We start from the raw sequence: 26,898 nt of genomic DNA, 5'->3' as shown, positions 1-26,898 counted from the left end.
GGAAAGAGGATCAGTTAGCATGTATCACTCCTAATTTAACTCAACAAAATCAATTCTACACAATTTTCGCTGCTACTATGATGTATCCGATGTATTCGCGCGACTGTATTTATAAAATACAGTGAGGTAATCAAGAAATTGAGTGTATACCGTTTTATTCAATTCGACCGTATACATTGTATTCAATTCACAGATATTCATTATTCACTATTATATATTGTATTCAATTTATCGTATTCAATTCGACTGTATTAAACAACAAAAAATCACAAAACACAGTGATATTCGGCTATATTATATTCAAAAATACAAACCTTCGAAATACATAAATACATGCAAAAAATAATATATTTATACAAAAATATAATGTATTTGAGTGTATTTGTACAGAATACAATATATTTGTATCATTGTATGTGACTAAAATAGAAAAGAAGAGAAGAAAGTTTACCGGAGATGTCGTTTTCTAGCCAAGCAAAATACTGTATACATTGTAATTAAACTAAAAATGGAGACGAACAAAAACCCGGCCTTCAAATCTTCTCCGGCTTAGCCATGGCCAGATCTGTTCGCCTAAGAGGATGAGCCAATAGTGAATGATGACGCTGACGAGGATTCTGACGACGACCACGATGATGACGCCGACGATTCTGCTGATTTGATGGAGAAGAGAGAGGATTGAGAATCTTGTTGATAGAGAGAAGGAAGAGAGAGAGAGAGAGAGAGAAAGAATATTTTATTTTATGCCTCAATGGTAGGTATAAATAAATAACTATTTGCTATAAAATAGAAAACGTAGCTATAAGTAATAATATATTGAAATTGTTTTAGTTTATGATAAATAGGGTGTAATAGTTTGCTATAGTAGGTAAAATTTCCTATTCTAAATTACAATATCATGCTGGATATGAGAATTACCTATTATTGCAATTTAACTAGCCAAATAATACAAAAATTATTTACACTAAAAGTGTACATAACATAAGCTCACTCTTTTGATAAAAGGTTATACAACAATTAAACAAATAGGAAACTTGCTGACAAAACTGTTGGTCTGCTGGAGACATCCGATAAAATTGGAGCAATATCAAACACATAAGTCTACCAAAAAAAGCTGATCATCAGCAAATAACTGAGACCTCCACTTTCCTTAAATTCTGCAATTTTCCCTCCTTCAAACTTCTCTTAACCCTAGGTATGGCCGGTACAATTAGAAAGCTAATTAAAAAAACAAAAACCCTTTTAATTTCTTCCCAAGGGCCAAGGTAGAGGTGGTAGTATGTAAAACTGTATATAATTAATAATTGATCATATATCTTGCTGGGCAAAAAATGAGCAATAACACAGACTCCATCTCTACCCAAAAAGTTCTTCAATGTGTAAGGTTCCCTCCCAGAGGGGTTTCACTTGGAATATTTGGAAAAGAGAATAATCCCTGGACTTATTCAGTCCCAACTATTCAATCTCAAATACTCCTTATATATGTTGTCACACAACTTTTTCATACCCCCCTCAAGCGCCTTGGATTTCCCAAGATCACTTCTGAAATCTTTGTATGTAATTTATCTCTCTTTTTTCTTTTCTTCATTTTGCATGTATTTCATTTCTTGTAATGTGTATTTTTCAACAACATTAGTTTCTCCTGTTTCTTGCATGCCCATTCTTCTTCAAATATTTGATTCTAATCCAATGGTCCTCTTAAGCCCATATTAATAGGACTTTAGAACAATAGAAATGCAATAAAATTGTAGAAAAAAGGCATTCGTTTGGTTTCTTAAATTTATAGTTGATACAAGTTTGTGTTCCATAGTGCATCATTTTTCGGGAAGGTACATACCCCTAAGGGTGGTCAACTCATCCTTGTCAAAAAATTACATTGTATATATATATGTAAAATATTAGATTTTAGTGATAAATAATATATATTGAACACCCTTTATAAAGATTGGTGAGTTTTCTGCTTCAAGTCTAGACTTTTACATGGATAAATGTGGAGTCACAATTGTACTTATTGTTGCATTCTTCCTTTGCCAACTCAAAAGCTATCCCTTGTACCAAATCTATCCAATTAGGTAGAAATGTCGTATAGAGGTTATATGAGGTCTCAAGAGCACACTTTAAATTTCTTAATTATATAATGTTTCAACATGCCCTCTCCCATGTTGGCCTGATTATTTTTCTGGGACCAAACAGGTCGAAATGTTATTTGCATATTGGGCGGCGGTGAGATTTGAAACCTATACTTGCTGTGATACTTGCTATTTTCAAGTGTGTGACTATCTCATTTGAGCGATTAATCTGTTAGAAAAAGCAGCACTCTTTAGGTATTATATCTCAACAATTGCCACCATATAACTGATGTGAATATGATTGTTTTTTGTGTGTGTAGGCCGGGTTAATCCTTGGATCTACTTTGCTTGGACGTTATAGGAGTTACCAAGAATCCTTGTTTCCTATTGCAAGTCAAGGAATTCTGGGTGCACTGTCAACTTTTGGTTACCTACTTTTCCTGTTTCTAAGTGGTGTGAAAATGGACACTAGCTTGACAAGGAAAATAGGAAGAAGAGCACTAGTAATAGGCATTCTTAATCACTTGGTTCCCTTGATAGCTGGTATGATAACCGTATTTGCGTTATCACGTTCTTTCTTTCAAGAAGGTGCCAAAACAGTGTCCCCTTCTGTTGAAGTGATAACTATTGCTAAGACCTCATTTCCTGTCATCTCTTTCCTCCTTAAGGATCTCGGACTCCTTAATTCTGAACTTGGACGGTTAGCACTTTCTTCCGCGCTTATTAGTGACTTATTTGGGCTCACTATCACCGTAATTAGCGTGCTAGTTGTTATAAGTGCAACGGGTACATTGGCAAGAGCAGTCAAGGATGCAATACTTTTTATTATTTTCATTATTGTGGTTATTTTTGTCTTTAGACCACTCATGATATGGGTAGCCAAAAGGACCCCTGAAGGGAGGCCTGTTAAAGACCTTTACATTTTGCTAATTGTTCTTGCCGTTTTACTTTCTGGTGTGTTCTCAGACTGGGCTGAACAAACAGTACTTGTGGGGCCTTTTATCTTTGGTTTAGCCGTGCCTGAGGGACCACCTTTAGGATCTACTCTAGTAGATAAACTTGATCCATTTGCCTCAGGCTTTCTGTTGCCTATTTTTGTAAGTCTAATGTCATTAAGAACAAATCTCTCCGCCATAAATCCGTCTTCTTCTTTTACATTTGCCAATATTATCCTAATGTGTGTTGCAAGTATATCAAAGATACTAGCATGTTTACTTCCCATGCTATATTGCAAGATGCCCTTAAATGATGCTGCAGCACTCAGCCTCATCATGTCTACGAGAGGGGTTGTCGACTTGGCTACCTACAGCTTCCTAAGAGATACTAAGGTAAGTGAATTCCTGGCCTCATTTAATCTAGTTGGAAAAAAAAAAAGCAAGAAATATCACCTTGGTTATGGCTTCTTGTTCTTGTATAATGTTGGCACAAGCAATAATGCAGAGGAATGAAAGTTCTAATGGACAAAATTTTCAACATATCTTTTGCAGATTATCAATCAGGAGACTTTTGCTTTTATGGTTATAGCAACACTTTTTACTGCAGTATTTGTACAAATCATGGTGAGCTGGCTTTATGATCCATCTAGGAAATATGCTGGATATCAAAGAAGGAACTTAATGAACTCCAACAACAAATTGCCCATACTTTTTTGCATCCACAATCAGGATAATACTGCTGCTATACTTAGACTGCTGGAGAAATCTAATCCCACTAGGGATTTCCCTGTAGTTGCCAATGTCCTCCACCTTATAGAGCTACGGGGTCGAGCATCTTCTGTTTTCATCTCCCACCAAGTTCAGACAAAGGCCATTTCTGATGTATCTTATTCAGAAAATGTCATTCTTGCTTTCCAAGGGTACGAACGGAACAACTATGGAGCTGTGACCATCCAGGCTTTTACGGCTATCTCCCCACGCAATCTAATGCATGAGGATATATGTACTCTTGCCCTTGATGTCCTTGCATCCATCATTATATTGCCCTTTCATCGAAAATGGGCCGTAGATGGATCAGTAGAAGTTGAAGACCACAGTTTGAGAACTTTGAACTGTAGTGTTCTTGAAAGGGCTCCTTGTTCAGTTGGAATCCTAGTTGACCGAGGCCAGTTACGCCGCTCTAACTCTGTCCGTTCATCACAGAATGCATATTGTGTTGCTATGCTATTTCTTGGAGGAAATGATGATCAAGAAGCATTGACTTTTGCTAAGAGAATGGCCATTAGTGGGACCGTTAGCCTCACAGTGATACGGTTAATGTCTAAGAAAGAAATGAGTTCTAATGTTGATCAAGTTGTTAATTTGGATATTGTAGGTGACTGGAAACATAGCAGAAGTGGTTGGGAAAATGTGCAGTACATTGAACGTCAAGTGAATGAAACAACGGAGACAGCCTTGTTAGTTCGTTCGTTAGTGGATGAATATGACCTTATAATAACAGGGCGACGAAATAATGTGCATTGTCCTCTAACAGCAGGACTTGAGGAATGGAGTGAAATCCCAGAGTTAGGAGTCATTGGTGATATGCTTGCCTCAAAGGATCTTAAGACCAGGGCTTCTGTCCTGGTGATTCAACAACAGCAAATAGCAATTTAGCTATATTATATGGATCCTTCAATTGCCATGTTATACCTGTATTAAACGGGTGTAATACTGGTGTGAATGCTCCGTCGAAATCCTCCCAAATACAAGAAAGGTTAGCAAAAGCTGCACGTACACCAGTATCAGATAACCGAACCCATGTACATAGCTCACTAGACTTTGTATATCTGATTTTTGTCCTTCTCCCTAACAGTTTTGTTACTCCAAAATTAACATGTTTGAATATGATTTTTGGTTTCATTTTCTGTACGTATACTTGAATCATTCATCTTCCTTTATTAAAAAGTGTATCTTCAGAATGCTGGATGTTAGCTTCATGTCTGTGAGAAAAAGACAAATGCGCGAGGAACTAAATCTCAAGGATTTTTCTCGTCAGCAATTTGCAAGTAAATAGGCAAGAATGTACTATATCTACTACACATGAATCTCAAATAAGTTGGTGGAACTACTAATTATGGCGGATCCACCTTGCAAGGCCGGCTCCGTAAAATTGGTGGCCTAAAGCCAAATTTTAATAAAAGGCCTTATACTTTTTTTATTAGTACGTATACACACATATATGCAAAAAAAATTAATCTTGCCATTTTTTCATACTTGTTGTTTATAGCATATATTCTTAAATGACATAAAGTCTTTAACTTCACATAGTAATATTATTATTTATATTAAAAAGGAAAATTTAAATAAATGAGATATTAGACATGTATTTGCAATATGTTACATTTGATATTTTTGTAAAAAATATATTTATTAATATGAAGATTTAAGTAGTTTAATTCAAAGTTTTAAAAATATTTTTACTGTTTAAGAGTAGACATCTTTCTTTCTTTTTTACAATTTTCTTTGTGCTTTTATTTTTTCTACAAACATTTATATTATCTAATTTGAAATAAAATTATGGAATTCATTATTGAAAATTTTGGGGGACCTAAATCAAGGCTTTACTAGTCTCCTACTAGAGCCACTTATCCGCCCCTGACATTCTCAATAAAATTTATAGAGTCTCACTTAAAATATGGCAACTATGACAAGAGCATGCAGCAAGTTTGTCATTCAGTTACCAAATGTGAATGAAGCTGGTTGAATAGTACGTTTATAGTAGGGCAGTAGTCTGTAAATAATTGTTGATTGTCAATGAGGGGCGGCTCAACAAAACTGGTGGCCTAAACCAAAATATATTAAAAAGACCCTGAACGTCTCTTATAAATTTCATATAATATTGAGACATAAAAACACCTACATGACTTTGATATAGTGGTGAGAGCACCACTCATGATGTATCAGTTAGGCGCGCATCATATGGAATTAAATTCTTTCCTTAAGTGAAATGGTAAAGGGAGAGCCCATTATTCATCATGTTTTGAACCTTGCAACATTTGCCTCGGGGATTTCTTAGTTAAAAAAGTTGAGACACAAAAAAACTTACTTTCTGGTGTGTGGATCAATCAAATGTGACAAAAAAAATAGTTAATTTGGAGAATTGGAGTTGAAATTAGAAAGTAAAATCGTAAGAACCATGAAAAAAGACTATACATAAAGAAAGAAAAATAAAATTGATGAGAAGGTAAATATATTATTTAATTTAGTGACAAATTTAATTCCAATTAACTCAATCTTACGTCTACCAAATGTTAAAAATTATTAAAATTTAAAATCTTTTATTAATAATTATATAAATATATTATGGAGTATATATATTATATAATAATACAATAGTAGTTTTTATTTTTGGGGCCTTAATTATTTGGGGGCCTAAGATAAGGGCTTCACTTGCCTTACCCTAGAGCCGCCCTTGCCACCATGTCCCAAGTGGTGTCACGTGACACCGCTTGGTCGGAAAATTTTATTAAATATGTCTATATAAATAAAATCCAAAAGATATATAACAGTATTATTTAATAAAGTGACACCACTTGATATGAATTGCTGGGTAGCTCATTTGGTCAGGAGGTTCAATCTGTCTAGTAGAGGTCACAAGTTCGAAGCTGGGCATCTTCGTTATTTGTTATTGCATTTTTTGAGCTTCATCTACAAATGAATTTGGGGTCAGATTTTTTTATATATAGAAAGAGTATTTAGTATTATTTTTAATGAGGTTTCTTTGAATACATTTTAAAAAATAAAAATTCATCTGTAGTAATATTCTTGAGTTATGTTTATGATTTTAACTATATATTTCTTAATATTATGTTGTTATAGTGAATTATTATTTGTTCCCTGTTTAAAATTGTGACACCGCTTATAAAATTCTGTGTACGCCACTGATTATCTTTGAGCTCTGGACTTCAACTTGGTCTCTTACGTTCACTAGGACATGTACTCAAACTATTTTTCTCGTGTTATAAACATGCCCAACTTGAGTCCTAAAAAAGATAACCGGCCGCTGCAAATATAATCCGGTTCGGAGTCGCACAAAGAACTAAGGCTTAGCTACAGTTGTTCAATATCGCTAAGAAACACAAGTTCAAAGATTTTCTAGATTGTGATTTTTGTTTTAAACTAATTAAGTAACAAATACTAGAAAACAGTAAAATTATGGCCTAATACATAAACAGATCCTCAAACTTGGGTTCTACTGGCAAGTAGGCCCTCCAACTTTGGGTGTGAATAAGTAAGCACCAAAAATTGTACACAAGTTCCAAAATGATAAAACAGAATTATTCCAAGTCTCGAAACTAAATTAGAATCCGATAGCCATAAAGTCAACCCATGGTCAAACTTAGGAAATTTCTAAACCTTCAAATTGCCAACTTTGGCAAAAGAGCCAAGTCAACCAAGGAACCGCTGAATCAGATCCGGGGCATATATCTAACTCCAAAATTACCATACGAACCTATTGGGACCATCAAAAAATTATTTCTGGGTAATTTTCACAAAAGTCAAACTTGGTCAATATTTCTAACCTAATCTTCCAAACTAAGAACCAATTGTTCCAAATCAATCTAAAACCTCTCCGAAACCCAACCAATCATCCCCACAAATCACATAACCACAAATACACACACGAAAGGCTTCAAAAGGGAAAACAATACTCAAATACACAAAACAATCGATCAAATCATTACATAGATTGATCTTTAAATGGTTCACGTTATGCACTATAAGTGGAGATGATCCATCACTTGAAGTACCATCATCTTCCTTCATAGTAGAGTTCTGGGATATAGAGAGGTTAAGTAGAGCTATAATCTCCTTAATATTTTTAGCAGTATTGCTTCCTCCTTCAAGTGCGTTAGTAAAAGATCTTACTCCTTTTGAGGATGAAGATTCAGAAACAGGAGTTGATGCAGATGGCACTTGGAGCGCTTACTGTCCCGGTAGCTTGCTTTACTCCATGTAACTGGTCCAAAACTTCCAAATGTAACATCGAGGATCACATCAGCATAGAACTTGAAAATTGCATCCTTAAAGGAAGTTAATTTTCTTTGAAGCCATTTCGATGTTTTGAACATTGATTATCGAAAAATAAGCTGAGAGGCAGAGATTGTCCTATTGGGCTTGCCAAATTTTTTAGATAATAAAATTCACGTCAAGAAAATAATATGGGTCCATAAAAATATTACATAGTATTCTATTTCAAACAATACGAGTGTTACAATCTTTATGAATCCTCTAATTCTTCTCAAATAAAATACAAGAGCTTCCGAGCTTGATCTTGAATTTTAGTTTATTTTATTTTAATTCAAGTGTCTGAGGCTTGATCTTGATCTTGACGTATTTTAGTCAAAGAGTTTGTAGCTTGATCTTGAAATATATGTATGTCAATCCAAGGGCTTGCAACTTTTTTTGAACTTTCGTTTTGACTTTTAATATTTAGAATAGGTTGACACGTAGGAATAAGTAGAGCCCAGATCAAATAGAACTGAAGCATCTCTATGAAAAACTGGAACAATACCTATGATAATAGCGTCATATGACTCAGCCTCAGGCCTAGCTAGGAAAGCATAAATCGGGGCTGGGCCCTACCACTCTGAACTACGTCTCTAGGATGGGCTCTAGCTGGCCGGCCTCCATCTTTAACGACCTGACCTCCACCTCTAGCGATCTGACCTTGGCCTCTAGCTGGCTGAGTGGGCGGTGAAGCAACCGGTACCGGAACTATGGCACGAGAACCCTGCTGTTGTGTGCTGCCCGTGGGCAAAATCTAGCAATGTGCCTCGGATCACCACAAGTATAACAAACCCTCAGATGCTGGGACTGCTGACCCTGGAACTGACCCTGTCGACCTGGGTAACCACCCTGAAAACTTTGGAGCGTAGGTGCACTAATAGGAGCTGCTGGTGCAGTGTAGGCTAGCTGGTCGGGATGAGACACATAAGGGTCGCGCCCCCCTGATGCACTATGAGATGCCTGGAGCACTGACTGAAGTGACATTGAGGGATGGCCTCTACCAAAAGTACCCCTACCTCCAGACGGGTCACCACTGAACCCACCGAAATGGCGAGGCCTCTTATCAGTCCCCTGCCCCCTCTCCTAATCAAGAACCATCTCAATCTGCCTAGCAACATTTGTAACTGTTTAAAAGGAAATATCACCCCGTTTCCTTGGCCATCTGTAGCCTGATAGTGTAAGTGAGTCCATAAATAAATCTCCTCACCCTCTCCCTCTCAGTAGGAAGCAAGATAGGGGCATGACGAGCAAGATCCACAAAGCGGGTCTCATATTGAGTAACAGTCATACTGCCCTGCTAGAGACGCTCAATCTGCCTGCGGTAATCCTCTCTCACTGTGACAGGGAGAAACTTCTCTAGAAATAACTGTGAGAACTGATCCCAGGTAAGTGCAAGCGACCCAGTTGGTCTGGTCAACATAAAATCCCTCCACCACCTCTTGGCAGAACCTGTCATCTAAAACACAGCAAAATCGACCCCATGGGTCTCAACTATACCCATATTCCGCAGCACCTCATGGTAGTGGTCAAGATAATCCTGCGGGTGATCACAAGGTGCACTACTGAAGTGAACTGAAAAGAGCATAGTAAACTTGTCAAACCTCAATAAAGCCTCAGAAAACATGGCGGTCCTATCACCGGCCTGTGTCGCAACAACCAGCTGAACTGCCCCAACTGGCGGGGCTGATGGAGTCTGATACTGGGGAACCATAGGCTCTGGAGTCTGAGTAGCGGGAGTCTGTGCTCCTTCCCCAATCTGAGAGACGACTGGTGCCACTGGGAATGTACCGGCCTGGGCCATGCTCTCTGATAAGTAGGGATTTTAACCTATTATTTGCTCTCTTTTACTTGCATTTTAGGTCAAAAATGCGTAAAGTTATTCCCGGGAACTAGTGTAATATGCTTGCTTGTAGGAATTGTTCAAAATGAGCCAAAGGAGTCATAATCAACTCATAAATGAGTCATAACTTGAACAAAAACCAAGACTTGGCCAAGAGATCTGAAACGCGGACCGCACAAATATTGTGCGGCCGCGGAAGCTACAATGCGGTCACGATCAGAAATACGCAGCCCGCGAAAGGGAGATTCAGAGAGTGCATTTTCAGGCCAAATAATAAGCGAGGTCCGCGCCACAAATGTGCGGCCGAAAGTCTCGCCGCGGCAGCGATGGAAATTATGCGGATCGAGGTGCATGAAGTTCAGAGAGCGAACAACTTGAGAAAAAGAAGGAAGTGCGGTCCGCGTCAGAATTACGCGGCCGCAGAAGTCCATTACGCGAACACGATTGGAATTATGCGGCCTACGAAAGTCATCTCATCCAAGATCCAGATTTGAAGAATGGGGACCGAGGTCAGAATTACGCGGCCACACAACCTCCGCAGGGGTATTTTTGTCAGAAAATTTCACCTTAGTATAAATAGATCTTTTTGACATTTTTAGGTTATGTTATGTTTTAGCTGAGCACATGAAACAGTTGTACATTCCGTTTTGGGCAATTTTATACTAGAATTATCTTTCAATATTAGATTTTCATCTTTTAATCTAGTATTATGAATTCTATCTTCATTTCATTTTTAATTTCTGTTATTTCCATGAGTAGCTAAACCTATAGCTAGGGTTGTGACCCAACCCTAGTGTGGTTATTTGATGGGTATTGAATTTTAGGGCTTGAATGTGTATGGGTTAGTGATATTTAGCCTAGTTCTTGCTAGAATTATAAAATTAGTGATTGCAAACACTGATTCATGCCTTTATGACTTAGTCACTACTTGAGAAAAATGGACTAAGTCTAGGAAAACTAGGCTAACAAGGAATTAGGGTGAACTCAAGAAATTGATAACCCCAATTAAAGGGTTAAACCTAGAGATAGTAATACCCGACTTGAGCTAATATCACTTGAATTGCATGAATACCCATTTGGACTTGAGAAAGCCAAATTGGGCAAAATCACTCAAGCTACCGAGAGGTATAGAGTGAGTACCCGGGTGTGATAGCTATATTACGACCCCAAACTAATCACAAGATTGTCCTAGATTCTACTATCCGTTAGATATTCACCTAGGTAGAAATCACGACCCTAGTTTCTTTAAACATTTGAAAACCAACAACAAAAATATAGTATTTAGTTTCAAATATTGCATGCAATGGAATAGAGTTAGAAGTAGAAATCAAACCAAACATTTGTGGAAGTGTAATTAGATTCAAAACCCGCATTTAGCTTAGATATAAACCTAATTCAAACTATTAACTCCCTGTGGAATCGATCCCGACCTAGTTGGGTTAAAACTGCATCGACCATCCTCTCTACTCAATAGTAGTGTAGGCTTGGACCCAAACAATTTTTGGTGCCGTTGCCGGGGAGTTAGACGGTTTTAGCTATATATCTGAGTATTTGTGTGTTTTGTTTTTCTTTCCTTCCGTTTTTCTTATTTGTGTGTGAATTGCTTTTAGGTACCAAATGGCTCTTAACAACGAAGCCCTCGGAAATTTGCCATTGGGGGAGGAGGTAGAGATGATGATCACGTGGATGAGATTCAACCCGAACCTAAAGTATAAAGGAGAGGCCGACCGCCTCATAAAAATATCCCAAACCCTCCCCCACCTTCTCCAAGGGCAGATCACCGGGTGCTGCCCAACGAAGGCTATGCAAGTGCAATAGTCCCGCCCCAAATTAGGGAGGTCAACTTTCAAATAACCAATGTCATGCTTACACTGTTGGAACAACGGGGTTTCTTCACCTGAGCTCCACACAAAACGCCTACAAGCATCTCAAAGGTTTTGTTGACACGTGCTGGGGGAGCAAACAAACTAATATCTCTGAGGACGCATTGAGGTTAAGGCTTTTCCCATTCTCTCAAAGCGGGAAGGCTTTGGATTGGCTAGAAAGTTTAACCAACCATTCTATCACCACTTGGGATGAGTTGGCCGAGAAGTTCATTGTAAAGTTCTTTTCTCCGGGACATATGGCAACGCTAAGAGATGAGATCCTTGCTTTTAAACATGAGCCAAATGAACCACTACATGAGATTTGGGAAAGGTATCAGACGCTGGTTAAAGAATGTCCGAATAATGATATGACCGAAGCCATGATCCAACAAACATTCTATCGGGGCATCAATACAACAAACCAATGTGTGGTTAACCAACTCGCAAGGGGGAACTTCATGAATACGCCATATGCCTAAGCGTGTGAAATACTTGATGAGATGGCGAATACCTCTATGGCATGGCAAAGTAGAGCTAATGTGCCACAAGGTGATCCTAATGTTATACACCTACACAAGGAGCTACATGACCACGGCCAAGCTATAGCCGAGTTGACTACTACCATGAACCAATGGCCAAAGCTCAACAAGTTCAAGGACCAAAACAAGTGAATGCCATGGAAGGAGTGAATATGATGATCAACAAGTGAAGGCAACGAGGTCAACAAGTTCATAACAATCCAGATCAATTTGAGCAAAGTGGTAGTGGGTACAATCAAGATGATTCCTATGATGATCAAAGTGAAGAGGTTCAATATGTCAATAATTATCAAGGTCAACGGGGCAATGCTCCGAATCAACAACAGTGGAGATCACAAGGAAATTGGGGAAATCAAGGTCAATAAGGAAATTGGAATAGTAGCAACAACAATAATCTAATTTGGGGTAATCAAGGAAATCAGGGCAATTGGGGTGGCAACAATAATAGTAATTGGGGAGGCAACAACAATCAAGGGGGTTAGAATAACAATAATTAAGGGAATCGGGGTCGGGCTTTCAAAGGCCCCCGATGTATCAACAACCGAACAACCCGCCTCCATATCCATCACAGGGTCCTAGCTCTTCTAATAATGATATGTGACGGATTGAAACCATGTTCGAGCAAATGATGATGAAAAATGCCGACTCTGATGCCTAATTAGCTTCCCACAACACTTCTATCCGCAACTTGGAAGTCCAACTTGGCCAAATTTCTCAAACTTTGAATACTCGCCCTAAGGGGGCACTACCAAGTGATACGGTAGTAAACCCAAAGGATGGGAACAATACGGGCCACGCTAAGGCGGTGACTACAAGAAGTGGTAGAGGTAGAGTTTCTAGTACCTCTAATCCAAGAAAGATTGAGAGTGATGATGTGTTGGTGCAAGATGATGATGAACCAATCAATGATTTGCAAGTGAATGATGAGAATGTGAATGATGAAGTGAGGATAGACATTTATGACAACGTGGAGGAGACACAAAATGATGTGAACCCGTCTAGGGAACATGTGATAGACATACCGGAAACGGTAGTGCCCAAAGCCAAGGCTCCTTTTCCAAGGCCTCCTCCACCATATCCTCAAAGGCTCGCAAATTCCAACAATGAGAACCAATTCAAGAAATTAATTGATTTCATGAAAAGTTTGTCCATAAATGTGCCTTTGGTTGAAGCCCTAGAACAAATGCCGGGATATGCCAAGTTCATCAAAGACTTGGTAACAAAGAAGAGATCCATGAATTGTGAAACAATCAAAATGACGCATCAAGTGAGTGCCATTGTACACTCCATGGCTCCAAAGTTAGAAGACCCCAGTGCCTTTACAATCCCATGCACTATTGGTAGTGCTGATTTCGCCAAAGCTCTGTGTGATTTGCGGGCAAGCATTAACTTGATACCATATTATTGGTTTAAAATTTTGGGGATTGGGCAACCAAGTCCCACATCTATGAGGTTGCAAATGACGTACAAGACAATGAAGAGGCAATTGGGGATAATTGATGATGTGCTAGTTCGGGTCGACAAGTTCATACTTCCCGCAGATTTTGTGATACTTGACTGTGAGGTTGACTACGAGGTTCCAATCATACTGGGGAGACCTTTCCTAGCTACAGGAAAGGCCTTAGTTGATGTGGAAGCAGGGGAACTCAGCTTCCGGGTGGGCGATGAAAAGGTTGTGTTCCATGTTTGCAAGTCAATGAGGCAGCCTAATAGCAACGAAGTGTGTTCGTTTGTGGATCTTGTGACCAAAGTGATTGTTGAAGACACAAGTGCTGTGATTAATGTGGAAGACCAATTGGAATCTGTGTTGTTGAGTCATGATGTGGATGAGAAGGAAGCCTTGGTGGAATATGTCAATGCTTTGCAAGGAATGGGTTCATATATATATGAGCCCCTGAAACTTTCCTTGGATCTTGAGAACCGGAAGACTCCACCAGCAAAGCTCTCAATCGAGGAGCCTCCCACATTGGAGTTGAAGCTCTTGCCTTCACACCTTAGGTATGAGTTCTTAGGCCCTTGTTCCACATTACCTGTTATTCTTTCCTCATGCTTAACTAACGTGCAGGTAGATGCCACCCTTGCAGTACTCCAAAAGAGGAAGAAGGAAATAGGTTGGACATCGGATATTTGGGGTATAAGCCCCACCTTTTTCATGCACAAAATCATATTGGAGGAGGATGCCAAACCCTCCGTGGAACATCAAAGACGGTTGAATGAGTCCATAAAAGAGGTATTCAGGAAAGAGATCATCAAATGGTTGGATGCTGGGGTTGTCTACCCCATTTTTGCTAGTTATGGACTTCACCGGTGCAATGTGTCCCGAGGAAGGGGGCATGATTGTGATTACAAATGACTACAATGAGTTGATCCCCACAAGAACGGTCACTGGTTGGAGAGTCTTCTTGGATTACATGAAGCTCAACAAAGTGACTCGGAAAGACCATTTTTCGCTTCCATTTCTTGATCAAACGTTGGATACGTTAGCCGGACGTGCTTACTATTGCTTCTTGGATGGGTATTCCGGGTATAACCAGATTCTTATTGCACCTGAAGACCAAGAAAAGACCACTTTCCCTTCTCCGTATGGCACATTTGCATTCTCAAGGATGTCGTTTGGTCTATGTAATGCACCGACTACTTTTCAATAGTGTATAATGGAAATATTCACGGATATGGTGGAGGACTTCCTCGAGGTTTTCATGGATGATTTCTCTGTTGTGGGGGATTCTTTTGATGCATGTTTGGATAATCTTGATTAGGTATTGGCACGTGTGAAGAAACCAACTTGGTGCTTAATTGGGAGAATTGCCACTTTATGGTTGAGGAGGGCATTGTCCTCGACCATAAGATCTCCAAGAATGGTATTGAAGTGGATAAAGAAAAAATTAAAGTGATATCAAAACTCCCTCCTCCTACTTCCGTCAAAGGAGTGAGGAGCTTTCTAGGCCACACATGGTTTTACCGTCGGTTCATCAAGGATTTCCCAAAGGTGGTAAACCCCTTGTGCAAGTTGTTGGAAAGAGATGCAAAATTTGTGTTCAATGATGATTGTATGAAAGCTTTGATCTACTCATGTATAGGTTGACTGCCACTCCCATCATTACCGCACCAAATTGGAGCTTACCATTTGAGCTCATGTGTGATGCTAGCGATGTAGCGGTAGGAGTAGTGTTGGGGCAAAGAGTCAACAAGATATTCCATCCAGTCTACTATGCTAGTAAGACCATGAACGATGACCATGTCAACTATACGGTGACCGAGAAAGAACTCTTAGCCATTGTCTTTTCTATGGAAAAGTTCCGCCCATACCTCATAGGTACCAAAGTGATTTTTCACACCGATCACGCGATGCTTCGTTATTTGATGAGTAAAAAGGACTCAAAGGCCAGATTGATGAGGTGGGTACTTCTTCTACAAGAGTTTTATCTTCAAATCATAGACCGAAAATGGAGTGAGAATCAAGTGGCGGACCACTTGTCCCGTTTGGAAAAGGAGGGGAGGCCCCATGATGGCCTTGAGATCAATGATTCGTTTCCGGATGAACAACTCTTTTCCATGTCTTTAACCGGGATGCCTTGGTTTGCCGATGTGGCTAACTATCTTGTGAGCGGAATTGTCCCGAATGAGTTCTCTTCAAACCAAAGAAAGAAGCTCAAACGGGATTGCTTGGATTATTATTGGGTCGAGCCATATCTTTTCAAAATTTGAACCGGTGGTGTTATCCGGAGACGTGTTCAAGAAGAAGAGCAATTGGGTATTATTGAAGCTTGCCATCGCCCTATGGGGGTCACCATGGTGGGGAAAGATTGCTGCAAAGGTCCTAAGCTGTGGATTCTATTGGCCTACCTTGTACAAAGATGCTAGCGACCTTGTTAAGCGGTGTGATGATTGCCAAAAAGCCGGTGGGATTTCCAAGAAGATTGAGATGCCTCTCTCCACCATCCTTGAGATTGATAGTTTTGATGTATGGGGCATCGACTTTATGGGTCCATTTGTGAGTTCGTGTGGGAACACCTATATTCTTGTTGCTGTGGATTACGTTTCCAAATGGGTTGAAGCTGTGGCTTTGCCCAACAATGAAGCACGGAGTGTGGTGGCTTTCTTGAAGAAAAATATATTCACAAGGTTCGGCACCCTAAGGGCCATCATTAGTGATGGGGGTTCTCATTTTTGCAACAAAGCCTTTGAGACTTTGCTCTCCAAGTATATTGTCACTCACAAGGTGTCAACCCCCTATCACCCTCAGGCAAGTGGACAGGTTTAAGTCTCCAACAGGGAGATGAAGAGCATGCTATCCAAGACTGTCAATGCAAACCGGACTGATTGGTCAAGGAAACTTGACAATGCTTTATGGGCCTATAGAATAGCTTACAAAACTCCAATTGGTATGTATCTATATTGGTTGGTGTTTGGGAAAGCATGTCACCTCCCGGTGGAATTAGAGCATAAGGCCATGTGGGCGTTGAAGAAGTTAAACCTAGAGTGGGATGTATCTGCCGATCTTCGGGTGGAGCAATTAAATGAACTTGATGAGTTCCGATTCCATGCTTACTCCAGTTCGTCCTTGTATAAGGACAAGATGAAGTACCTACATGATAAGTATATCCGGAACAAAAAATTCAAAGAAGGTGACCTTGTTCTCTTATTCTACTCTTAGTTACGTATGTTTCCGGAAAAGCTAAAGTCAAAATGGAGCGGTCCCTTTGAAGTGGTGCATGTGACTCCTTTTGGTGCTCTAGATTTGAAAAATAAGAATGGTGAGATCTTTAGAGTCAATGGGCACCGAGTGAAGCACTACCTTGGTAAGGTTGATGATGGCCACATTGTGGCATTGATCCATTTCAAATGAATGATGGTAACATGCGTCCTGTCGCAACGTTAAATCAGGCGCTTCTTGGGAGTTGTGTTTTTCTTTCTTTTGATTTTCTTCTTAGATTAGGCATTGTTTTGGACAAACAGGTTGTGAAGTGTGTGTAGGAATTGGTTGTGCAGTGCAGGAAATTGACAAGGAAAATTTGGCTAAGTGGTGGAATTTTGCGGACCGCGCTCAAAATTATGCGGACCGCACAAGCACTCCGCGGCCGCACAAATATGACACGTACCGCGCATCTGAATGATAGAAATTTCCAACCCTCTGAAGTTGTCCTGTTGAAACTCCTTAAGACTTCGCGGCCGCATTCATAATTCTGCGGACCGCATAATTTGTGCGGCCGCTGCCACTTTTTTGCAGACCGCGTCCAACTGAGCTACAAAACACGTAAAGAGTGCGGACAGCGACAAAATTTCGCGGCCGCACTCAGGTAAGTCAGTGGGGTCACTGGTTCAAAGTATAAATACATCTTCTTGGAACTATTCACACTTTACAAACCTTGAATTCTCACACACACCTAAAGCACTGTGCAATTGTTCTTGCTTTCAATCTCCTTCCATTTTCATCAAGCGTGATTCCTTGCTACATTTCATTACTGGTATGTTCAGTTTCAATGATTTAACTTCATTTTCTTTCTTTTCTTTTCTCGGGTTTTTAGTTTTCTTTTTATCTAGGGTTAAATTCATGCCAAAATGTCGAATTGATGCTTAGATCTTGCTTAGAATAATATGGGTAGTGATAAAATGCACAATGGGGGCTGGGGTTAGTAGCTTTGCATGGTTTATTTCCATAAAATTTTGTTAATTAGTGAAAACCCAGGTATCCAGTGTTCATCAGTGCCGAACTCATTTGAATTTTTTGGCAGCACACATTTTTCTGCGGTCCGCGTTAAAGTGCGGCCACGTACAATATTGTGCGGTCCGCGATACCCTAGTTCAAAGGCACCGACACTTGCTAAATTTCGTGGCCGCGATCACTTTTGTGCGGTCTGCAATTGATCTTTCGCGGCCGCACTCAATTTTATGCGGTCCGCGCTTGTTAACTTTGGAAACTCATTGATTTGTTTCCGCGGCCGCACCCAAAATTGTGTGGTCCGCGATTGGTATTTCGCAGTCGTATTCACTTTTATGTGGTCTGTGATAGGATGTTCGCGGTCACACTTACTTTTGTGCGGTCTGCACTGCCCTGTTCTGAGAAGCACTGACTTCAATTTCTTCTGTAATACTTTAACACCTGTTGCACCCCAATACTAAGTGATTTTCACTACTTGTATGTTGCAGAAAATGGTGTGTTCCCGAGGTAGAGGTGATACTTCCAAAGGGAGGACAGAGCCCTCCCGACGCCGGGGTCGGAGCAAACCCAACATACCTCTGTCAGTCAAAAAAGTAATCTCCAAGAAGGCAATCGCCAATAGAGCCCCGGACACTTTAGACACTAGTGAGTATGTCCCATCCGGGGAGGCTTCTGAAGGGAACTCCGGGCAAGCACAGCCGGAAGTCCAGTCCCAACAAATTCAGGGGAGATTGCATTTGGATGATTAGTCCTCCTCCTCTAAGGGTTCATCTGAGGGTACAAAAGAGAGAAGTGAAGATTCTGAACCCTCACCCTCACATGCTGCCTCAGTACCAATCAATTTAGATGATGATGATGAAGTCCCGAATGACGGGAGAGGGGGTGATACAGTTGTGGGAGGCTTAGCCAAATCAAGGAACCCGGAGGTGTGGGCGGATAGGTTTGTCAGTGCGAAAGCTTATGACAAATTCCGGGAATGGTGGACCCAAAGGTCGCTCACTCTTGAGCGATAATTCATAACCAAAGACCTAAGCCAACACAATCCAAATGTTCTAAGACAATTCTCGGAGAGAAAATGGTAGAAATGGTTCTCCGGCCGTCCGCATGATGCCAATGAAAACCTCTTCAAGGAGTTTAATGCCAATGTTGCGCACATCAAAAAGGGTACAAAAGTGATGAAGGTCCGGAACTTGAAAATCCGGTTCGATGGCCAAGCACTGAACAAATATGTAGGGTTTGAGGAGGTTGAGGCAGTGCAATACCTGGAGAATCTAGATTTGGGTGACGCAGTTCGCCCATGGCTAGCTGAGTTACTTGCTATTCTGGGGTCAACACCTGTATGGCTCACAGCATGAGTGCCAATCCTTAGAAACACCCTTTGCTTTGAAGCAAGAGGGTGGCAAACATTCGTATGCAGCCGTCTTGACCGTTGCCTGCATGACCATGTCCTTCCACTTTCCCAAGTAGTGTTGGTAGCTTCTATCATGGCAGGATATCCTATCAATGTTGGAAACTTGATGTCCTACAACATCTCCAACGCAATGCAGAAAGAAGAAAGATCTTATCCCTACCCCAACTTCCTGACTGAGTACTTCAAGGGCTAAAGGGTTGAGCTGAGATACTTTAATGTGGAGGTGAAGGCTAAAAAGCCTTTCTCATGGTATACCATCCAGGGACTGGACAACCCTACAAGGGTAAATCCACTACTTCCACTGGCCAGTCTGAAGAGCTAGGGGTAGTGGCTAGAGGATCAGTTGTAGAGCCCTCCACAGCTACCGGTACTTCTACGGGAGCAGCAACTATGCCTCCTCTATCTTTAGTGCCATTATTAGTGCCATCATCTTCTACCTACCCTCAGACTGCATTGAGGGTTTCCCAGAGACTATCCAATCTCAACAACTGGATGCAGGCAGCTACCGCAAAGCTGTCTGCCATATCTAGTGCAGTGGCAACACAGTCTTCAGTCCCGGCATAGCTTCAGGTACCTTCATTAGTGGAGGACTCATTGAAGAAGATTCTGGATGACTAGAAGAAGATCAGGGAGACTCTTGATGCACATGGTAAGGTGATCAAGGATTTGGGGAAACAGGAGAAGAAACTGAAGAAGACTCAATAGGAGTCGGTCGGGAAGTTGGCTAAGGAGGTTGAGAAGATTGCACATGCGGGAGATTTGCCTATGGACCTTCTCATGGAGGAGACAGTCCCAGCAGCACATGCAGTAGAGCCCGAGGCACCGTGGGCAGCAACCGGCCAGTTTAAGGAGCTAGCTGCAGCAACACACACTACTGAGGAGCTGATTCAGATGCTCAGAAACCCCATGATCCCCCGGTCAGAGGATGTGGAGATACAGTTAGAGGATGCTGAGGAACCGATGCAGACAGAGACCATATAGGGAGTTTTCTTTACTTTCTACCCCTTTTCCCTGTTCTTATTTTATTATTAGCATTGAAGACAATGCTATCTTTCATTTGGGGATGGTCCATATTGAGTTATGACATTTGGTATGTAATAACTAGTACACTATTTTTCTTTATCTTTACTTATCTTTATTTTCACTTTTGGTATGTATATATTCGTTATTTTTACTTTTGGTATTTATATATTCGTCATTTTCACATTTGGTATGTATAAAATTTTACCATTTGATGTATATATTCATTTCCATTTATGTATATATTCGCTTTACTTCAAGTTTGTATATATTCAGTTTAATTTCCGTAGTTTAATTCATAACTTCTTTCGTTATTTTCCCTTTAGTAGCATAGCTTCTTATTTCCTTTAGTAGATTCTTTTTTATTTATTAGCTTCTTTTTTTAAGTTTTATGTTGGCAATAAGCCTTTGGTTTTCTTAATTCCACGGTTCTTTCCAAAGGTGGATGTTGTGTGAACCGAGTGGCTCTTCCCAACGACGGATGGAGTGACAACCTTCTTAAGGGATTGAGTCCGTTTTATTTATATTTTGGTGTAAATAGTAGTAATGAATAAAAGTGTCTCAAGCATGCTTCACTTGGTACTAACACATTTACCTTCCACCTTATGGTTAGAAACAAGTTGATTGGCAAAGAATAGTTCTAGTTGTGACTGTTAGACTCTTATGTTGACTGAAACAATCATCGAGTGGTTTCATTGAGCCATTTGTGATGTTCAATCATAGATAGGGTTGTTGTGGGCCCTCGACTCTGTTCTCTTTAACAATCCAACAGCTTGTGAGGTGAGGTATTGAATTGCAAGTCCAAGTTCCGTGCCAAAAAGTCTAGAACTTGCCCTGAATGTTTGTCTAGGCGAAATTCTAAGTGTAGCTCAACTTGAGAAATGATTGTAGGCTCTCCTTGATATAATTTGCTTCCTTATCCTACCAATGTGATATCCCTAGTCAACCCCTTTGAGCCGAAGCCCTTTTTCTTTCGACAACCACAATACAAGCTTTTATCCGTTCTATGATGACCCTCTCTTGACACCCGATCTTTCCTTGGCATTCTTAATAGACAAGTGGCAAAAGTATAAGTTTGGGGGAGAGACGAGGAATGTGAAAGTGATAAAAGATACAAAGAACAAAAAGAAGTGAAGAAAAGGGAAGGCAAAGAACAGAAACAAAAGCCAAAATGAAATATGTCAAAAAGAAAGTGAATAAAATAGCAAGTTGAAGGGATTCAAAGAAAACAATGATGAAAGGCATGGAATGATTACAAAAGGAGAAAAATGATCGTCATGAGCAAGAAAGAGTGACAGTGTGTCTCTCTAGATCCCCTAAGGAAGAAGAAAATGACTCAAAGAGTCAAGAAAGTAAGAGCCGAAATGAGAAAATGGAGTGCTTAAGGAAAGATGAAAGTATCATATGTTGTAAGTCCTACCTTGATCCAAAAACCTTCATTACATTCCCGCAAAAGCTCTACCTACATGATTTCGAGTTGAGTGAGCTTACATTAGTGGTGACTTACATAAGGGGCAAGCTTATGGTACTTAGAGCCGGACTTGTGTCATTCTTTTGAGAGAGATGAGCGTGCTTCTCCACAATTATTGTTTTGAGTGTTACAATCTAAAGTGAGATTTGCTTATGGAGAGTAGAGGAGGAGGAGTTTGGGTTCCACAATGACCTACGTAATAGAGCGAGCTTCCTTGGTGAGTTAAGTCAAATCTTGATGCTCTAGTGTCACATTAGAGCTATGGTACTCAAAAAGTCAAAGCCTGGTGTTTGTTGATAATTCACTTGTGTTGAGGGTAATTGTTAGTCTCAGTTGATGCATGATTGACTCGCATTAGGGCAGCTGAAATATCCTTCTGTTTTAGTGGAGGTGGGAATTGCCTTATTTTCTTGAGGACAAGCAAACGCTTAAGTTTGGGGGAGTTGAATAAGTAGGGATTTTAACCTATTATTTGCTCTCTTTTACTTGCGTTTAAGGCTAAAAATGTGTAAAGGTATTCCCAAAAACTAATGTAATATGCTTGCTTGCAGGAATTGTTCAAAATGAGCCAAAGGAGTCATAATCAACTCCTAAAGGAGTCAAAACTTGAACAATAACCAAGATTGGGCCAAGAGATCTGAAACGCGGACTGCACAAATATTGTGCGGCCATGGAAGCCACAACGCGGCCGCGATCAGAAATACGCGGCCCGCAAAAGGGAGATTCAGAGAGTGCATTTTCAGGCCAAATGACAAAAGAGGCCCGCGTCACAAATGTGCGGCCGTGAAAGTCTCACCGCGGCCGCGATGGAAATTATGCGGACCGTTGTGCATGAAGTTCAGAGAGCTCACAACTCTAGCAAAAGAAGGAAGTGCGGTTCGCGTCAGAATTACGCAGCCGCAGAAGTCCATTACGCCACCGCGATTGGAATTGTGCAGCCCGCAAAACTCATCTAAACCCATATCTAGATTTGAAGAACGAGGACTGTGGTCAGAATTACGCGGCCGCAAAAGCAAGAATGCGGCCGCGCTTAGAATTACGCGGCCGCACAACCTCCGCAGGGGTATCTTTGTTCGGAAATTTCAGCTTAGTATAAACAGATCTTTTTGACATTTTTAGGTTATGTTATGTTTTAGCTGAGCATGTGAAACAGTTGTACATTCTGTTTTGGGCAATTTTGTACTAGAATTTTTCAACATTAGATTTTTATCTTTTAATCTAGTATTATGAATTCTATCTTCATTCATCTTTAATTTCTGTTATTTCCATGAGTAGCTAAACCCATGGCTAGGGTTGTGACCCAACCCTAGTGTGGGTATTGAATTTTAGGACTTGAATGTGTATGGGTTAGTGATATTTAGCCTAGTTCTAGCTAGAGTTATAGAATTAGTGGTTGCAAACACTGATTCATGCCTTTATGACTTAGTCACTACTTGAGAAAGAAGGACTAAGTCTAGGACTAGGCTAACAAGGAATTGAGGTAAACTCAAGAAATTGATAGCCCCAATTAAAGGGTTAAACCTAGAGATAGTAATACCCGACTTGAGCTAATATCACTTGAATTGCATGAATACCCATTTGTAAATGAGAAAGCCAAATTGGGCAAAATCACTCAAGCTACCGAGAGGTATAGAGTGAGTACCCGGGTGTGATAGCTATATTATGGCCCCAACTAATCACAAGATTGTCCTAGATTCTACTACCCGATAGATATTCACCTAGGTAGAAGTCACGACCCTAGTCTCTTTAAACATTTGAAAACCAACAACAAAAATATAGTAGTTAGTTTCAAATATTGCATGCAATAGAATAGAGTTAGAAGTAGAAATCAAACCAAACATTTCTGGAAGCGTAATTAGATTCAAAACCCGCATTTAGCTTAGATATAAACCTAATTCCAATTATTAACTCCCTGTGGAATCGATCCCCACCTAGTTGGGTTAAAACTGCATCGACCATCCTCTATACTCAATAGTAGTGTAGGCTTGGACCCGAACACTCTCCATAAGGCCCACTAAACAGACTAGAGCGTCCTGAAGCAATGGAGTGGCGATAAGCCCCTCCGGGACCTGAGCTGGTCCAATAGGTACAGTTTGAGCCGGAACCTCCTTATCAAAATCTACCTGAGGCTCAACTACTGATGCTGCTGCTCGAGCTCTAGGTTGAGCTCTGCCTCGACTTCTGGCGCGACCTCGGCCTCGACCTCTGCCCCTCATAGGAGCTGCTACTGGGGGCTCTGGCTACTGTCCAGCTGTAGATGCAGTAAGTATTCTCGCCATCTGCGAGAGAACAAGAATAGAAGAGTTCAATCATCAATGACAGAGTAAAATCGCACGATAGAGAAGATTAGAAGTGAAATTATTCCTAAACTCTATAGCCTCTAGAAGATAAGTACAGACATCTCCATACTGATTCTCTAGACTCTAATAAGCCTGCTCGTGACTCGTGAGACCTAGGAAACCTAGTGCTCTAATACCAACTTGTCACGACCCGGAATTTCCACCTTCGGGACCATGATGGCGCCTAACATTTCACTCGCCAGGCAAGCCAGTGTTAGAGTAAGTCGTATGCCATTTTAAACAATTAATGTAATCAAAACACATTTAAACTGAAATAAAATTGGAATGATTTGCGGAAAAAGTGAACTAACCAAAATATCTTAGTACAACCAAGATCTAGAGTCACAAGTGTACGAGTTACTAGAAGTTCTACAAATAGAGTCTGAAATAAATACAACTGTTTCGAATGAAATGAACGGTAAATGAGGAAAGAGGAAGGGGACTTGAAGGTCTGCGGACGTCAGCAAATCTACCTCGAGTCTCCAAATGTGATAATCCGGGCTGATACACCTCACATACAGCTGGGACCAGTACCAAAATCTGCACAAGAAGTGTAAGTGTAGTATGAGTACAACGGACACAATGTACTCTATAAGTGTCGAGCCTAACCTCGAGAGGTAGTAAGGAGGCTATGACAAGACAGTCACGTAATTAAACATGTGCAAACGAAGATATATGTGCAACATAACAACAAATAGAGATTAAATACGTACGATTGGGAGGGGACATGCGGAAAGGGAACAAGATACAATAGCTACAACAGGAATGACCATATAAGATAGTCAAATAAATCATCAACCAATGAGAACAGATAAACATAATGAATAAAAATGGCACGGCATCACCCATCGTGCCTTTACTCTCAACCTCACCATGAAACGATAATAATGGCATGGCATCACCCTTCATGCTTTTACTCTCAACCTCTTCATGAAACGATAAATACGGCACGACATCACCCTTTGTGCTTTACTCTCTTCCTCACAATGTATTAATAAATAAATGAAGCAATAAACGGCACGACATCATCCTTCGTGCTTCGACACTCTCCTTTACCATGTATTAATGAATATAAAAAAAATTGGGAGATAGAATAAGCAAGAATAAATCTTACGCCAATAATGGTTCCAAGATACCAAACATCAACTCCCAAAATACCCAACCATCACAATTATTTCATAAATGAGGAAAGAACGATAAGGTAAGTAATAAACTAATCTAAGCATGGATATTATAATTAAAGAAGGCAATAAATTACAAGGAAATAAGTCCCACCTGCATGCTTTAACCTAACAACAATGCATAAGTACTCGTCACCACACATATACGTTGTACCCACACATTTAAACACATAGCAAATAGGCAAACAAGTTCTAATCTTTCAAGTCAAGGTTAACCACGACACTTACCTCACTCCAGAATCAACTCAGAGCTCCACCAGGGCCTTTCTTCTAGAATGTGCCTCCAAACCAATCGTATCTAATCACAATCGACTCGATAACGTCAAATAATGCTAAGGGAATCAATTATAATATATAAAGTTAGGAATTTTTAAACTTCTCCCAAAAGTCAACTCCAGGTCCGCTTGGTCAAAACCCGAGATTCGGACCAAAATCCATTTACCCATTTACCCCCGAGCCCGATTATGTAATTAGTTTCGAATCCGACCCAAAATTGAGGTCTAAATTCCGAATTTGTAAAAACCCTCAAATTCTTCCTAAATCCCTAGTTTTCCACCGTGGAAGAACAAAGATTAAGGCTATAAATTAATGGGTGATGTTAGAAATGGAAGAAAATGAGTTAAAGTATACTAACCTATGAATTAGTGACGAATTTTCTCTTCAAAATTGCCTCTAGGCCGAGCTCTAATGGAAAAAAGGTGAAAAATAGGTGAAATCCCGTGTTTTGAAATATTTAAGGTCTATGCGTCAGGTCTTCATCGCGTTCGCGAAGGACCTGATGCGTTCGCGATGCACAACAACCAAGATGGCCTTCGCGTTCGCGAAATGTCTCTCGCGTTCGCGATGGCTCTTCCCCCTAGCCATCGCGTTCACGGCCCGGTGACAGCTTTTGCGAAGAACATGAACCCAGTACCCCCCCTCCCCCTCCAGGTCTATAATCTTATGTATTCGCGAAGGGATGGGCGCGGTCTCGAAGGGCAGCCCCCACTGCTCCGCGTTCATGACCATCTCCTCGCGTTCACGAAGAGAAATTCTCCCCCTAGTCCCAATTTACCTTTCACGATCACAGGAGTATCTTCGTGATCGCGAAGAAGCTTTTACCAGACACCCGCTAAAATCAAACTAGCATTTTTCCTAAGTTCAAAATGGTCCGTAGCCTATCCGAAACTCATTCGAGCTCGCGGGGCTCCAAACCAAACATGCACATAAGTCCGAAAATATTAAACGAACTTGCTCGCGTGATCAAAATACTAAATAACGCCTAGACCTCCGAATCGGGCACCAAAATAAATGAAATTTTTAATAAAACTTAAGAACTTTCATTTTAACAACCGGACGTTCGAATCACGTCAAATCAACTCCGTTTTGCACCAAATTTTTCAGAGAAGTCGTAAATACTGAAACGGACCTATACCAAGTTCCGGAGCCGAAATTCGGACCCGGTAGCAACAAAGTCAAACTTCGGCCAAATTTATAAATTCTTTAAACTTTTAAACTTCAATTTTTCAACAAAT

At 40.4% G+C, this 26,898-nt stretch overlaps 1 protein-coding gene across 1 annotated transcript; it reads left to right on the top strand.

Moving 5' to 3' along the window:
- The first annotated feature begins 1,184 nt into the window (after positions 1-1,184).
- On the top strand, positions 1,185-4,911 carry LOC109236334 (cation/H(+) antiporter 4-like). The gene is made up of 3 exons (XM_019402506.1): positions 1,185-1,553; positions 2,390-3,397; positions 3,557-4,911. The coding sequence occupies exons 1-3, from the start codon at positions 1,332-1,334 to the stop codon at positions 4,658-4,660; spliced, it is 2,334 nt and encodes a 777-aa protein (XP_019258051.1). The 5' UTR covers positions 1,185-1,331; the 3' UTR covers positions 4,661-4,911.
- The last annotated feature ends 21,987 nt before the right edge of the window (positions 4,912-26,898 follow it).

Source organism: Nicotiana attenuata, unplaced genomic scaffold (assembly GCF_001879085.1).
Source record: "Nicotiana attenuata strain UT unplaced genomic scaffold, NIATTr2, whole genome shotgun sequence".
Lineage (NCBI taxonomy): Eukaryota > Viridiplantae > Streptophyta > Magnoliopsida > Solanales > Solanaceae > Nicotiana > Nicotiana attenuata.
This window is presented reverse-complemented; position numbering and strand designations above follow the sequence as displayed.

What these genes read in the sequence shown, in the direction of transcription:
- LOC109236334 (XM_019402506.1), top strand. Translation starts at nt 1,332, where the DNA reads ATGAGCAATAACACAGACTCCATCTCTACCCAAAAAGTTCTTCAATGT. An exon ending in AGATCACTTCTGAAATCTTT is followed by an intron (nt 1,554 to 2,389) that starts GTATGTAATTTA and finishes TTGTGTGTGTAG; the next exon opens with GCCGGGTTAATCCTTGGATC. An exon ending in GCTTCCTAAGAGATACTAAG is followed by an intron (nt 3,398 to 3,556) that starts GTAAGTGAATTC and finishes TATCTTTTGCAG; the next exon opens with ATTATCAATCAGGAGACTTT.